This window comes from Ceratocystis lukuohia, assembly GCF_044167205.1.
Source record: "Ceratocystis lukuohia strain C4212 chromosome Unknown Supercontig1_pilon, whole genome shotgun sequence".
Taxonomy (NCBI): Eukaryota; Fungi; Ascomycota; class Sordariomycetes; order Microascales; family Ceratocystidaceae; genus Ceratocystis; species Ceratocystis lukuohia.
The window spans coordinates 356,442-369,333 of NW_027263520.1; the positions used below are offsets into that span (position 1 = coordinate 356,442).

The following is a 12,892-nucleotide window of genomic DNA, read 5'->3' on the forward strand; positions in this document are numbered from 1 at the left end:
ACAAACGCTATAATCACTGACATAGATGCATATAGATACGTGAATCTCGTACGTATAGCGATCCTAAAAATGAATGTCGATTCTTCTGATTCTTAATGCTTGATGATCAAGGAAGGAAACTCTGTGACTTATCTGACGCTGCGTAAGTCTATCTCAGAGTGGGGCCAGGGTCAGATTGTCATGTGACCCTGGACCCTAAAACCCCCAGCAGTAAGGGCCCTTCCATTAGAACTGCTCCTCGATGTTAGAGAAAGGAGGGAAGCCATACAGCGGTACACGTTAAATGACTGTCACATTCTGAGATGGCGATAATTCAATGCAGTCGTGGAAAGACTATGTACGCTCCTGCTAGCACAAATGGAAAAACACGCCAGACTGAGTCGAATCTTGGATGGACCTGACATGCCGCCCCGAACGTGGCTTGGCAAGGAGGAAGAAACAAAGAGAGACTAGGCGGAGGTAGAGAATGTCACAGACAAGACACTCTTTGCATCCTACGAGAGATTAAAAGATGTAAACGACAACACGAGGGCAGGGCGGGCTATCATTGGGGTGGAGCTACCTAGGGAGTAGATCACACAGCCCTGGAAACGTGAATGGGTGTGGCAGATGCAGAGGTTTGGCGCTCATGGGGCAACCAAGCGAACGATAGCTCGCGAAGAAGTCGGGGAAGTCTGGCTGTGCCTGAACAACAGAGGAATCGTGGTCCAGCTATGCAACGCATCCACTCAAAACAGAACGTCACAGGAAACAGTGGACAAGACAAGACGAATCCTAATAGCCTGGGCAGATGAGACACCTGGAAGGCTTGCCCGAGTGCTGTGGGTCCTAGGACACATGGGAGTAAGAGGCAACGATCTAGTTGATGCTGAAGCAAAGTTATGGTGTTAGGAATCAGCAAAAGAAAAACGTATCAGGCTTGCAGGTGCACGGGGATGGAGGAGAGGCCGATCACGCCTCGATGATGAGGGTGCACTATGAAAACAGATTGCGTATTGAAATAAATATTAGTATTGGGCAACTGATGCACTAGAACTGGTAACAATATCTACCGAAGTGATAAAAATATCAATGACACGGTACAAAACCCGTCGCTTCCTCTCCTTTGATCATGGAAGAAACTCCGACTGGAATGTCAAGTATTCACATGCATCCTTGTTCTCTTCAAGAACCATCTTGTTCACCTCGGATACCAATGACTGCAAAGCTTTCAAGACTTGTTCATTCCCCTGGCTGCCATTGCGAGTCCGCGAGCCCACAAATATCGGATACTGTTCCGAGTCAAGGCCAACAGACAGGATGATACCAAGATTGGTCTTGTTGTTGCCTGACGGAGGGCGAACTGTAGTGCCAGTTGATTTACCCCGCAAACACATCGTCAAGCCAACTGTGGGCACTTCGTCAAACCCGAGCTGTTTACACCCAGTATTGATGTAATCATAGGCTGAATTCTTCATGGAATCATCAAAGTTATCATAGGCCCGATTTTTGACCTGTACAAGAATACAGCCAAAGTATGCTTCTCGATTTTTTGTCTTGGGAATGAAAACTGGAATGAGAATATTAATCCCATAAAATCCAGTAGGGAGATAGCAAGCAGTGCAGGTCCTGTACATCTTGTAGAGGTCACTCATTGTCGGTTTAGTAATGCGCCGATAAAACCGATTGAAAAATACCTGACCGTGTGAAAGCATTTCCTTGACCTCATCAGACAAATGTTTCCGACAAACAGCAGCAAAGTTTGTCGCAGCTTGCTTTCCAAGCAGGGACTGGACAAAGCTTTTCAGAGGGATGGGCTTAGGAGATTCCCCTACATTGGCATCAAATGCAAGGAGGAGGATGAGGCCTGCAACAAACTCCCCAATATCTCCAACATTGACACTTTGCCAGTAAAGAAAGTGATCCAGTACCGCGAGTACTTCTACAAGTTTCTCTCCCATGGTCACACCATGCCTATAGGCAGCTATGGCGAGAATAGGGTCAGTAGGTTGTACAACCATGAGTTTTTCACGATCTTCTGAAACATCCACTAAACAATGCATCCAACCAGAAACCAGTCTCTCTGCTAGGGTGAAGGAGCAGAAATTGAAAGGAATCCGGTAGGAAAGAAGTGCAAGGAGTCCGGTTCTCCTCTCATCATCAAAGGCATCATTACCTAGATAAGGCTCACACTTTTGCATGCAAAGTTCCATGATGCCACCTTCAGGGCCTCCTTGAAGGGCTAGTGCTCCCCATAAAGGATGGCCAAAGGTCAACAGTGTTGCAAGAGATGTACTTGTTGCCACAGGCTGATCTGGTGTTGGCTCAGCATAGAGGTGTTTGGTAAAAAAGCGAAAATGGGGAGGGAAAATCTTTCGACCTGGCCGATCATGTAGAGCGACTTTTTGGCTGGGATCTTTAATAGCAGGGGGAGTAAAGTTCGATATCGTAGATGCTGTATCCAAGAAAACAGCAAAGAATGATTTTTCTTGGTGATGTTGCGTAATGAACCATAACGCACTGCGGAGGGAACGGAATGGCAGTGAGATTCTATCTATTCTGTCGAACAAAAGATTTCGAGCCTCATCAATGCAAATGACAAATTGGAGATCAGATTGCGAATCCTGACCACTGATCTGATGTTGAGAATCATCATACATGTCACAGTCTTCAGCATTAGCCTTGCAGTTATCCTCACTGGCGTACTCATTTCTCAGCTCACTGGTCTCCTGGATATTGTCCTCGCTGCTGTCTTCGTCACTGTTCTCAGCATCACTTTCACTTGTATCATCTGTAAAGACACTTTGAAAATGACGACTAAAAGATGCAAAATCAGGCAATGACGTAGAATGTTCACCTTTTGGGCAAGATGACTCTGTAGCCTCGATAACGAAAATAAGGGCAGAATTGATCTTCTTCTGTACAGGAGCATATTGCTTCTCAGTTTGATAACGGAAGAAATCTTCAGGGCTGATTCCAGAAGCACGAGCTGCCCTAGCCAAACACAATAATGTCTTCATGATGAGAGCCCACTTCCATTCCATTATGTTGCGCCTTGCAAGGAAAGACACCCCGGAATTGACCTGATCCAGGATTAGCAGAATCAATGGCGTATAGGGTGATCTACCAGGGTAGCCTGCATGCCCAGGTGGAGCAAAGTTCAAGTAAATCACATACTTGTTGTGCTTGACAGCTAGCTGCGAGACAGTATATGATTTTCCCGTACCTGATGGCGCAACAATCGAAGTGTAAGGGGATAAGTACTCCCTGGCGGATTTTTTGAATGCTTCGTGATATTCTGTAAGATCATCACAAAGATTCTGACTGGGGTATCCATATGCAGGATGGGCCTTTTCAGGAATTTTGAATGCTCGTTCTATGTTCTCTTCCATTTCAAGAAAAGCATTGGGACGGCGTTTCTTCACCTGTTTTTGGGCTTTATGAATAATTTGCTTGACCTCAGGAATCATGACATTGTTGACAATATCATCTGAAATAGCATTCCCATTAACCCACACATCGAAGCCACTTTTCAAGGAAAGGTGCACTTTGAAGTTGTCTAGATTGACACTATCGGGATATCCACTGAGTTCCTTAAGTTGCTTTCCCAATTTTGGGAACTTTTCAGCAATTGACTGAATAAGGACAAGAGACATGCCCCGGATCATTGATTTGACTATATCTTGGGGTACTCGAGCGAAAAACTGTGGAGCTTGGACATCCTCAGGCCAGTTTGCGTATCGGCGGACGTCTTCGAATGAGGTGAGGTTTGCAACCTCACCAAAAGAAAGGTCCCTATCTACCTTAGTAGCCATGTTCAAAAGCTTAAGCTGCTTGCAGCTCAGTTCTACTGCAATCATGAGGTCAGTATAAACATGTGTGTGCAGCATGACAGTTTCAAGACAACTCACAGGGATGCAAAAAGCAGGATTCCAATGGTATATAATAGTAAACAGGGGTAATAGAACAAAGAAAGGTAGAAAAGTAAAGTTGTGAAGCCCTATCTCTTGAAGACTAATGAGTTGATGAAATTATGATAGTGCACACTGGGTGACAGCACCTAATTGACAAGATCCAGATGGACGTTTGAAGTGGGATAAAATTCCTTTTTTTTTCATGAGAAAAGGTGTTAAATTATTGCTGATTTACTTGCTGAAGATACACATGTCCTTGTGGCTTTTTGTGGCGTCATAACCCTAATTAGCATTTAGTGGAGCCGGACTTGTCCATGGAGCTAGAAAGTGTCATATCTAAGTTTGATATACAGCTACAGTCCCCAACACTGCTCAAGGAGTTTTTGTTTGTTTGTTTGTTCTATTTAACGTCTACCTTACTGTTATTTCGCAGAAATACGACGGCATGTTCTGGACGGAAGGGGAGTTAGAAGATGTCGTCTTCCGACCCCTCTTCCGGGCAGTTAGCAGTTGCAGGTACTCGTCTTCATTGGAGTACTCCTATGACTTTTTAGGGTCCGGCCATGCGGCCAGGAGTCTTCTCAGTTAGACGTTGCCCAAGGGCTTCCCTGCTGGTTGGGTGGTTGTGTTTTCAGGGTTGGTTACCTGGTGTTTTGGCTTGCGGCGCCCTACCTATATAATAGTCTAGTCTAAAAGGCCAACAGCTATCTGCTTCGGGTGTATGCCCTGGCGGGGTACGTCGGTTTTGTCCTCTGTTTGGCGAAGTGGTTGTCGCATTTTCAACAATAGACCATGGGCCTCTGGAGAAAGGGTCCTTCCGAATCTCTTCGGGGTCCTTTCGACATCTCCTTCTGCTCTTGTCTTCTTTTTCTTTTTTTTTTTTTTTTTTTTTTTTTTTTTTTTTCTGACCCCTTCTCTCGCTTTCCTCCCTCTCTTCCCTGCCTCGCCGCCCCTCTCGATCCCATGTCTCCTCCTTCTCCTCCTCTCGTCCTCACTGCGTGCAGCTGTGCTGTATGTGTGTGTGCAGGTTGCTTTGTTCACCTCCGCTGTAGGTGCTTCAGGTTCCGATGTAGCACGCTAGCAATGTACTTTGTTGCTTTTGTGTTTTTCAGTAGCTTGTCCGTGAACCTTTGGCTCCAAGGCCTTGGTAAAGTCCTGCACGTCCACATGTGCCCTCGTTCTTTGGGCTGGTTGCAGTGAGTGCACTTGCGTGGGCACTGGTGGTTGAAACGGTCGTGGTACTGGTCAAAGTCTCCATGTCCCGTCCTGGCAGCCAGGATGTGCCCCAGTTCTGTTCTGTCCAGGCCTTTATAGCCCGGCACGCGGAACGGGGGGTTGCATGGGATACCGTCAAGTGGGCGATATCCTTCCTGCTCTTTCCACTATTCTCGTACTCCTCACGCAGTTGGTTTCTCCTCCATCTTTGAGCCCCTGCCAGACTGGCGCGGGGCTCAAGGTTGGATCCAAGGCATCCAAGTTTGGCTTGTGCGTCGGCTTGTTCGTTTCCCTCCAGGCCTACATGTCCTGGGACCCAGAGCACTTGGACGCGTCTCCTGTCATCCTTGCTCTTCCACATGTTCAGGGTCTGTTTGGTTTCGTCAATGAAGTCCTGGGAGGTACTATTTCGCGATTGCGGGTTGCGTAGGCGGTCGACTATTCCTTGGTTGTCCAGGCAAATCCAGATTTCCTCGGCGTCCGTGTGTGCCACAGCCCGCCTCGCTGCCTCGCAGGCTCCGTACGCTTCCACGTCCGCCACCTCCATCCATTTGCCCAGAGCTATGTGTCCTGTTTCTAGGGTAGCTCTGTTTGTGGTGGTGACCCACCCTGCGCCTGTGTTCCCCTTTGTGTCTTTCGAGCCATCTGAGTAGGCTATAAGCGTCCCCACAGGTGCCATGTCTACCTCCTCTCTGTGCTTCTCTGCTTCTTTTTCTTTGCTGAGCCACTGTCGAGGGGGCATGGGTGGTCCAGCGACTTTCAGCCTCAGTGTTGTGTGGGTTTCCATTCTCACTGGAAGCATTCTTCGTATCCTCAACATGGCCGGATTGTACTGGGCTCCTCTCAGCGTATGATCCTTGTCCAGTGTGTGCCAGCGTATGGCTTCCCTTCTTTTTTCGTCCTCCCACATGAGTTCGATTGGTGGGAAGCTTGCTGCATGGTGTAGGCACTCTTTTGGCGTTGTGCAGTACATGGGTAGGGCTGCCCTCAGGCAGCTTCTGATTGCGATGTTGACTTTTTCTGCTGCTGTTTTCGTCGTTTCAGTTCCCATCCACGCACTCATTGCGAAGAGTGCTTTGCTCATCGCACACACCTGGGCTGCGTTCAGCATGCATGCTGTGTCTGCTCCCTTATAGCACCCAGCCAGGTATCTCAGGCTGTTGGCTACTCGGTTGATGCTTGCTGTCGTTTTCATGGTGTGCCCGTTGAAAAGGAGGTTGGCGTCGAAATGGAGTCCCAACCATCGCATTGTCTGCTTTTTTGGTGTGGGGTTCACTTCACCTATTCCTTCAATCGTGACGGATGGATTGTCAGTGATCCTTCTTCTGCCCTTGATGTGCAGGAGTGTTGATTTTCCCGGGTCTAGTTCTAGCCCGTTCTGTACTGTCCACTCTGTCACTGTTTCCATCAGTGTTTTGATTTTCTGGCAGTTGTCATCGAAAGTATGGCCACTAACTACCAGCGCCCCATCGTCTGCGTATCCCAAGAGATAAGGTATCCTCCTGTAGATGGGAGCCATGAAAAGCATGAAAAGAATAGGCGAGACTGGGGAGCCTTGTGGGAGGGAGCCTCCTACTCGCTTCGTTGTCCAGCCCTCTTCTGTTTGCATGCGGGCGGTCCTTCCCTCCATGAAACTTCTTGCCCAGCGACATAGTTTGGTTGGCCATCGGTTTTCAGACAGCTGTCTTTCCATTCTCTCTGGTTCGACTGCGTCATATGCACCTTTTATGTCGAAGGTCAGTATCGAAGTAACTCTTTTCCAGTACTGCGCGTCTTCTATTTTTCCGCGTAGCTCAATGAGGAGGTCTGTAACTGCCCTCTTCGGTACCGCACAGATGTAGTTCCATGGGATGATCCTTTTCTCAATTGCTTCTTCCGCCATCCTCTTAGCCACGGCTCTCTCCAGGCCCTTTCCCAGGGTGGGCAGGAGAGATATGAGTCGATATGATCGGGGCTCATTGCGTGGGCGTCCCGGCTTTGGAATCGCGACCAAATCTGCCTTCTTGAAAATGCTAGGGTGGTTCCCGCTCTCCAGACAAAGGTTGTACAACTTTGTTATCGTGCTGCCTAGCGGTTCCCATGCTCTTTTCCAGACCTCGTTCGTGATGCGGTCTGCTCCTGGGGCCGTATTCGCCGGTTTCCACAGAGAAGCTTTCACTTCCTCACTGGTGAGTGGTGACCATTCATTTGCCTCTGGGTTGGGCTCGTGAAAATGCCACTCCTTTTCTGTGTGTTCCTTTGTGTGTGTTCCTTTGTGTGTGTCTCCAGGAGAAGAGCCACTGACTCGGCTGTGCAGGTGGTTTTCGTTTGGTCTGGTCTCTGCAATAGAGGGATACACCTGTCTGGCTTGTCGTTGGCCCATTTAACTGCGCGGAAGACATCCTTTGGTTCTTTCAGGTCCGCAACAATCTTGCTCATGAGGGTCTTTTTAGCTTTCACGATTTCCCACCTCATGGCTTTTTTTTGTTTTTTGTACGCGGTCCTCTTCTCGATGTCCGCAGGATGATTGCGATGGGCTGTTCGTGCACTGCGCATTTGGGCATTCTGTTCTTTGCATGCATCGTTCCACCATGGTTTGAGCACAATATTGGAGGGCGTTTTTGGGGTTGACGCCTCAAGTGCTCTTTCCACTGCTGCCATCAGTTCCTTGGCTATGAGCTCCGATTTGTTTACTTCGTCACCGCTGCTCTCCAGAAGCTTTTCCAGTTGGTCAGCTTCTCGTTTGCATTCTGCGACGAAGGTATCAGTGTTCATTTTCCTTAACCTCCATTTAGCCTCAGGTCTTTTTCGGGCTGCCCTCGCTCTCACTTTGACTTCAACAATCTCGTGATCACTCGTGCTTCCTGGTATTATGTTCATACTGGTTACCCATTTACCCACTGTGGCTTGAGGTGCGATGACCAGGTCTATGACTCTCCCATCCTCGTGCGTGGGTTCATTTTTGTCATTGAGCACGGTGAGGTCATTTTCTGTCATCCAGTTCACTAGGATCTTCCCCGCTTCATTTTCCGAGGGGTTGGCATCCCGGGTTCCATGGTGTGCGTTGAGGTCCCCTAGCGTAATCCATGCGTTGTCTTTTTCTGTTCGCATGAGTTCTTGTAGTCCCTCCCCCGGCTTTATGCTGCCTGTTGGTGCACTGTATGCCCCTATTATTTGAAGCGTTCCTTTCGTTGTCTTTAGACGGATAGGGCACAGGTCTGCGTGCGCCTGGTGCATCTCCATCGTTTTTATGTTTTTCCGAACATAGGCAAAGCTTCTGGGGCGGACCTCCCATCCATCTCTCGGGCTGTGTCGAGTGTATTCCGGGTGGTCCTTTGTCCTGTCCTTACGCAGTCCGATCCAGGGTTCTTGTACCAGTAGGACATCTACCCTCTGCCTGGCGGCATTCTGTAGTGTCTCTTCGTGGCTTGGTCCCCTTTTTCCTGCGTTGACGCTCCAAGTTGTTAGGTTCTCTAACATTGGTCTTGTCGGGTCTGGGTTGGTTCTTCGCTCGGCTCAGGATCAGCCAGGGGCGCTATTTTTCTCTTTTTACGGGCCTGGCTGTCCTTCCCGCTGGTGTCCTGAGACTTGTCTGCTGGCTCTTTCGCCGTTCTCTCCACGCGGGCTCCCCTTTTGCATTCGGGGTCTCCTGCGGAGTGGCCTGCTGTTGTGCAGACAATGCATGGCGCAGGAGCTCCAGAGTGTTTCTTTTCGGTGTGGCCTGGGCTTCCACAGAGCCTGCATCTCTGTTTTGCTTTACACCCCGCCGTGGGGTGTAGTTCCCAGCAGGTGCGGCATAGGGGCAGCGCTGAGGTTATGATTGATTGATTGTTGATTGTACTATTTAACGTCTACCTACAGCTATTTCACCGTAATACGACGGCCTTCCGGCCGGGAGCACCTCCCGGGCGGTCCGCAGTGACAGGAACGCATAGACTTCAACCTTCTCCTATGACTTTTTAGGGTCCAGCAATATAGCCAGGAGGGTCTCTGTATAGCGCGGCCCGAGGGCGTACCTGTCGGGTTCTAGGATTGGTTACCTGATATTTTTGGTTGGTGGAGGCCCCGTGTAAAAACTAGTCTAAAAGGCCCCCGGCTGTCGGCACGGGGGGTAGGCCCCGGCGGAGTACAGTGGTTTTGTCCTTCTATGCGTGGCTGCTGCAACACCTTTGGTTTTCCCATTTTCCACTTTCCACATCCCCCTTTCCCCACCGACAAAAACCCCAGACAAACCCTAAACCCAGAAGTGGAATCGACTCCCAACTTCCCCACAAACATTCGTTCCTCTGAAAAATCTGCTATGTGTCCTGAAGCCATGAAGATCATGGAGACAAGACAACAGATTCCAGTGCAGTCTGGGCATCCCGTCAAGCGACGAGAAAGTCAACCATACTGTGTGAGCATCCGAGGGCTCATGGTCTATCCTTCCACCGCCCTAGTGGCCGCTGCCTCATGCGGTGTGGATGTGACCTAAGGCAGCCCCCTTTCTAGTGACCTGCCACAGTCACCAGTCTGTCCGAGGACAGAGGAGCGCGAGAAAAAACAAAACATAAGAAAAAGGTGTGGACTGTGTGAACTCTCAAATACTCAGTCCTGAGCGTGAAGGTGAACTCCTTGAGTTGGAGTGGTGTTGTGGCGATGAGGAGTTGGCGATCGCGAAAGTTGTCGTGAAAAAGGGGGCGAGTCGACGACGAGATTGTTCCTCAAAGTTGGGCAAGAGCGGCCTCAAGGCTCCACAGCTCATTGTCTGAATCCATGACAGAGTCAAAGAAAAAGAAAAGAATGAAAGACGCTTATCAGTGTCATAGGCGTCGTCCTCTAGCAGCCCGGAAGAAGGGGAGGCGCCAGACCTCAAAGGTACCCCCCCGAGGGTTGTAAGAGGGAGAGTTGGCTGAGGTTCTGCACCTCTTGACCGTGGCCACTATTCTTGGCCATAGAGTTGTGGTAAAGGGACAGCGCGAGACCAAAAAAAGGAACGTACAACACTGGGTATTCGCACGTGGTCACCCACCGTACTACTGATCCAGCGCTCTATGGCTTGACTCGGGGGGAGCAGACGGGACCCCGTATTTTCCATAGGCTATGGTCGTACGTTGTTGTTGTTGTTGTTGTTGTTGTATTTATTCTCTACCTAAAACTATCTAAGCTTGACCTGCGTCGTGGCTCCGTGGATCTCTATGACGTGGGATCAGATCAAGAAAAATGTAGGTTTTTCGAGTCCAGACTTCTCGATTCGGCCGTAAGAAGACTGCTTTTTCGGCCGCCGTATATGGGCCTGTGTAGGCCATCAATCCGTCCTCCAACCCCGGTCACCAGCGGTGCCATAGGGATCTTTGTTCGGGTCGATTACCTGACAGGTGAAGAGCAAAGCGGGAAGGAAAGATAAGAGCAAAAGGAACAAAAGCAGAAATGGAAAGCATTGAGGCAAACACATTTTCAAGCAGTCAAGCAGCAAAGAGCGAGATTGGGTGAAGGTTTGTGCAAGCAATAGATTTCCAGAGGGTGTTGAATGCGAGGGGAGTGGTTCCCTATGGGGAGAACCAACGGCTGTGTCAGAGGTGGGGAGAGGGGGGGGGTTCGTCATCCGACTTTATCTCACCTAGCGGAAGCAGAGGGGAGCGGAGGCGGGCCGGGGTGAACGTCAGGTACTCGGCACTTTTCATTGGGGAGACTTCTGTCGGGAGTGGGATTTTTTTCCTGGTGTCTTTAGAGTTAGTTGGGGCGGTTCACGCCGCTGTTAGTTTTCTTGGATTGTCATGTCGGGCTTGACCGTTTGGCAATCGCGCCGATCAGAGACGTTCTGCCTTTGGAAGAGAGCAGCAACTTCTGCACGAAGGTATGGCTCCATGGTTTTGAGTTTTTTCGGCAGGTCCACTCGTGGGTTTCTTTCTTGTCGCTGCCACATCTGTGGCAGTGATTGCGAGTGTCCGGGTGATTCATCCTTCGGTGGTATGCTGCGAAGTCACCGTGTCCTGATATCGCTGCCAGGATCTTTCCCTGGTGCTTGCGGGGGCCTTCTGGAACGCCCAGCTTGTCTGGGTGGGGGAATTCCATGAGTTTCCTGGTGGCATGGTGTACAACCGTTTTCTGATCCTTGAACCAGGCTTTGTGTGCTTGGTGGAGGTCCTCTCTCAGCCATCTCTTAGCTCTCGCTAGCGACATGGTATATTCAAAGACTTCCACTGCAGCACTTTTAGCAAGGGCATCAGCTTTTTCATTGCCTTCAATTCCCCTGTGACCTGGGACCCAGATGCAGTGTACCTCGAGTGAGGGGTGCTGCGCTCTAAGGTTCTGTGCTGTTTGCCTGGCCCTGTCGACGTCGAATTGAGATGTTCCCACTTTCCTCTGCATGGAGTTCATTCGCGTCGTCGCTGCCTGGTTGTCTGTGCAGATCCAGATGGTCCTGCTGTGCGTGAGGTGCCACTGTTTCAGACTCTCTAGTCCGTGCTTGATCGCTCGGATTTCGGCGTCTGCTACCTCTGTCCATCTCCCGCAGGACCATCCCCCTTCGGTGATGCAGTTTCCCTCGCTCTCTGCCCACCAGCCTGCTCCTGTCCAGCCGTTTTCCAGTTTAGAGCCGTCCGTGTACAGCCAGATGTCTGTTGGCGGACACCTTGCTTTCCAGGCGAGGTGGCTCTCTGCCGCTTCTTCCTTCTGGAGCCCTTCTGTTTTTGCCCCGTCTGGGGGAACTGATGTTGGGGGCGGGTTGACACACAGTGGGCCATACCTGGGGAGGGGCTTCGGGAGGAGTCTCAGTATTTCCTTCTGGTGTTTGCAGTCCTTCAGATCATACAGTGGGTGTGCTGTATCCAGTGAGTGCCACCTGACTGCTTCCCTCTTGACTGATGCGTCCAGTGTGATTTCTGCTGGTGGGCAGTTCGCTGCCATGTGTATAAGGGCCGTGGGAGTAGTGCGGTAGGCCGGGAGGGCGACTAGGAGTGCTCTTCTAAGAGGCTTTCCCAGCTTCTTCGATTTGCCTTTGTTGCCGCGTTGCTCTGGTTTCCACCAAGTTGCTGCCGCGTATGTCATAGTCGCCATGATTCCGGATTTGACTACCTGGACTAATTGTTTCACGGGGGCGCCGTGTCTACAGCCTCTGAGGATCGAGAGGCTGTTTACTGACTTTTCCATTCTTCCCGCTATCTCGTTCACGTGTGCTGTGAATTTGAGTCTCCTGTCGAAGCGGACTCCCAGCCATTTGAGTGAGCCGTTTCTAGGGGTGGCCTTAATCACAGGCGCTCCAGTCAGTTCCAAGTCTGGGTTGTCTTGGGTGCGTTTCCTTGTCATGTGTAACAGCTGCGACTTCTTGTGGTCCAGTTGAAGCCCGTTGTCTGTGCACCACCCAATGGTGTACTCCATGACTACTCTCAGGTCCCTGATGCAGTTCTCCCAGGTTCTGCCTTTTATCAGCCAGAGCCCGTCGTCCATATATCCTCTCAGGTAGTTGCTCCAGCTGTAGTATAACGGCGCCATGAATAGCATGTACAGGATTGGTGAGATTGGCGACCCTTGTGGGAGGCTTCCGCTCGTGTTTCCTGGTGGCTCTGTGGTGTCGTCCAGCGTTATCTGTGAGGTCCTCGATTCCAAAAAGGATTGAACCCATTTGCAAACGTGACCTGGCCATCCTTGCCCTTGGAGTCTCCTGACCATGGTCGTACGTGGCAATTTCAGGCTTTTTGGCCTTTATAAACTCAAGACGTCTACGGTGATAACAAGAAAAAGTGCCTCCGACCGTACGACACCAACGGAGTGCTTACACCACACAGCAAGCATTCCTCCATTCGAACCCCTCCCTGACCATAGGG

General features: G+C 50.2%; 3 protein-coding genes across 3 annotated transcripts; all 3 read right to left on the reverse strand.

The window, feature by feature from the left end:
* Positions 1–1,109: 1,109 nt before the first annotated feature.
* On the reverse strand, positions 1,110–3,839 carry HOO65_010088 (uncharacterized protein; the record flags this gene model as incomplete). Its single annotated transcript, XM_070999634.1, has 1 exon — positions 1,110–3,839. One exon carries the CDS (start codon positions 3,837–3,839, stop codon positions 1,110–1,112), a length of 2,730 nt encoding a protein of 909 aa, XP_070861910.1.
* Positions 3,840–5,001: 1,162 nt separating this feature from the next.
* On the reverse strand, positions 5,002–8,198 carry HOO65_010089 (putative reverse transcriptase; the record flags this gene model as incomplete). The annotated part of the gene is made up of 2 exons (XM_071005366.1): positions 5,002–7,396; positions 7,447–8,198. The coding sequence occupies 2 exons, from the start codon at positions 8,196–8,198 to the stop codon at positions 5,002–5,004; spliced, it is 3,147 nt and encodes a 1,048-aa protein (XP_070861911.1).
* A 2,643-nt stretch (positions 8,199–10,841) lies between these two features.
* On the reverse strand, positions 10,842–12,737 carry HOO65_010090 (reverse transcriptase; the record flags this gene model as incomplete). Its single annotated transcript, XM_070999635.1, has 1 exon — positions 10,842–12,737. One exon carries the CDS (start codon positions 12,735–12,737, stop codon positions 10,842–10,844), a length of 1,896 nt encoding a protein of 631 aa, XP_070861912.1.
* Between the last annotated feature and the right edge of the window lie 155 nt (positions 12,738–12,892).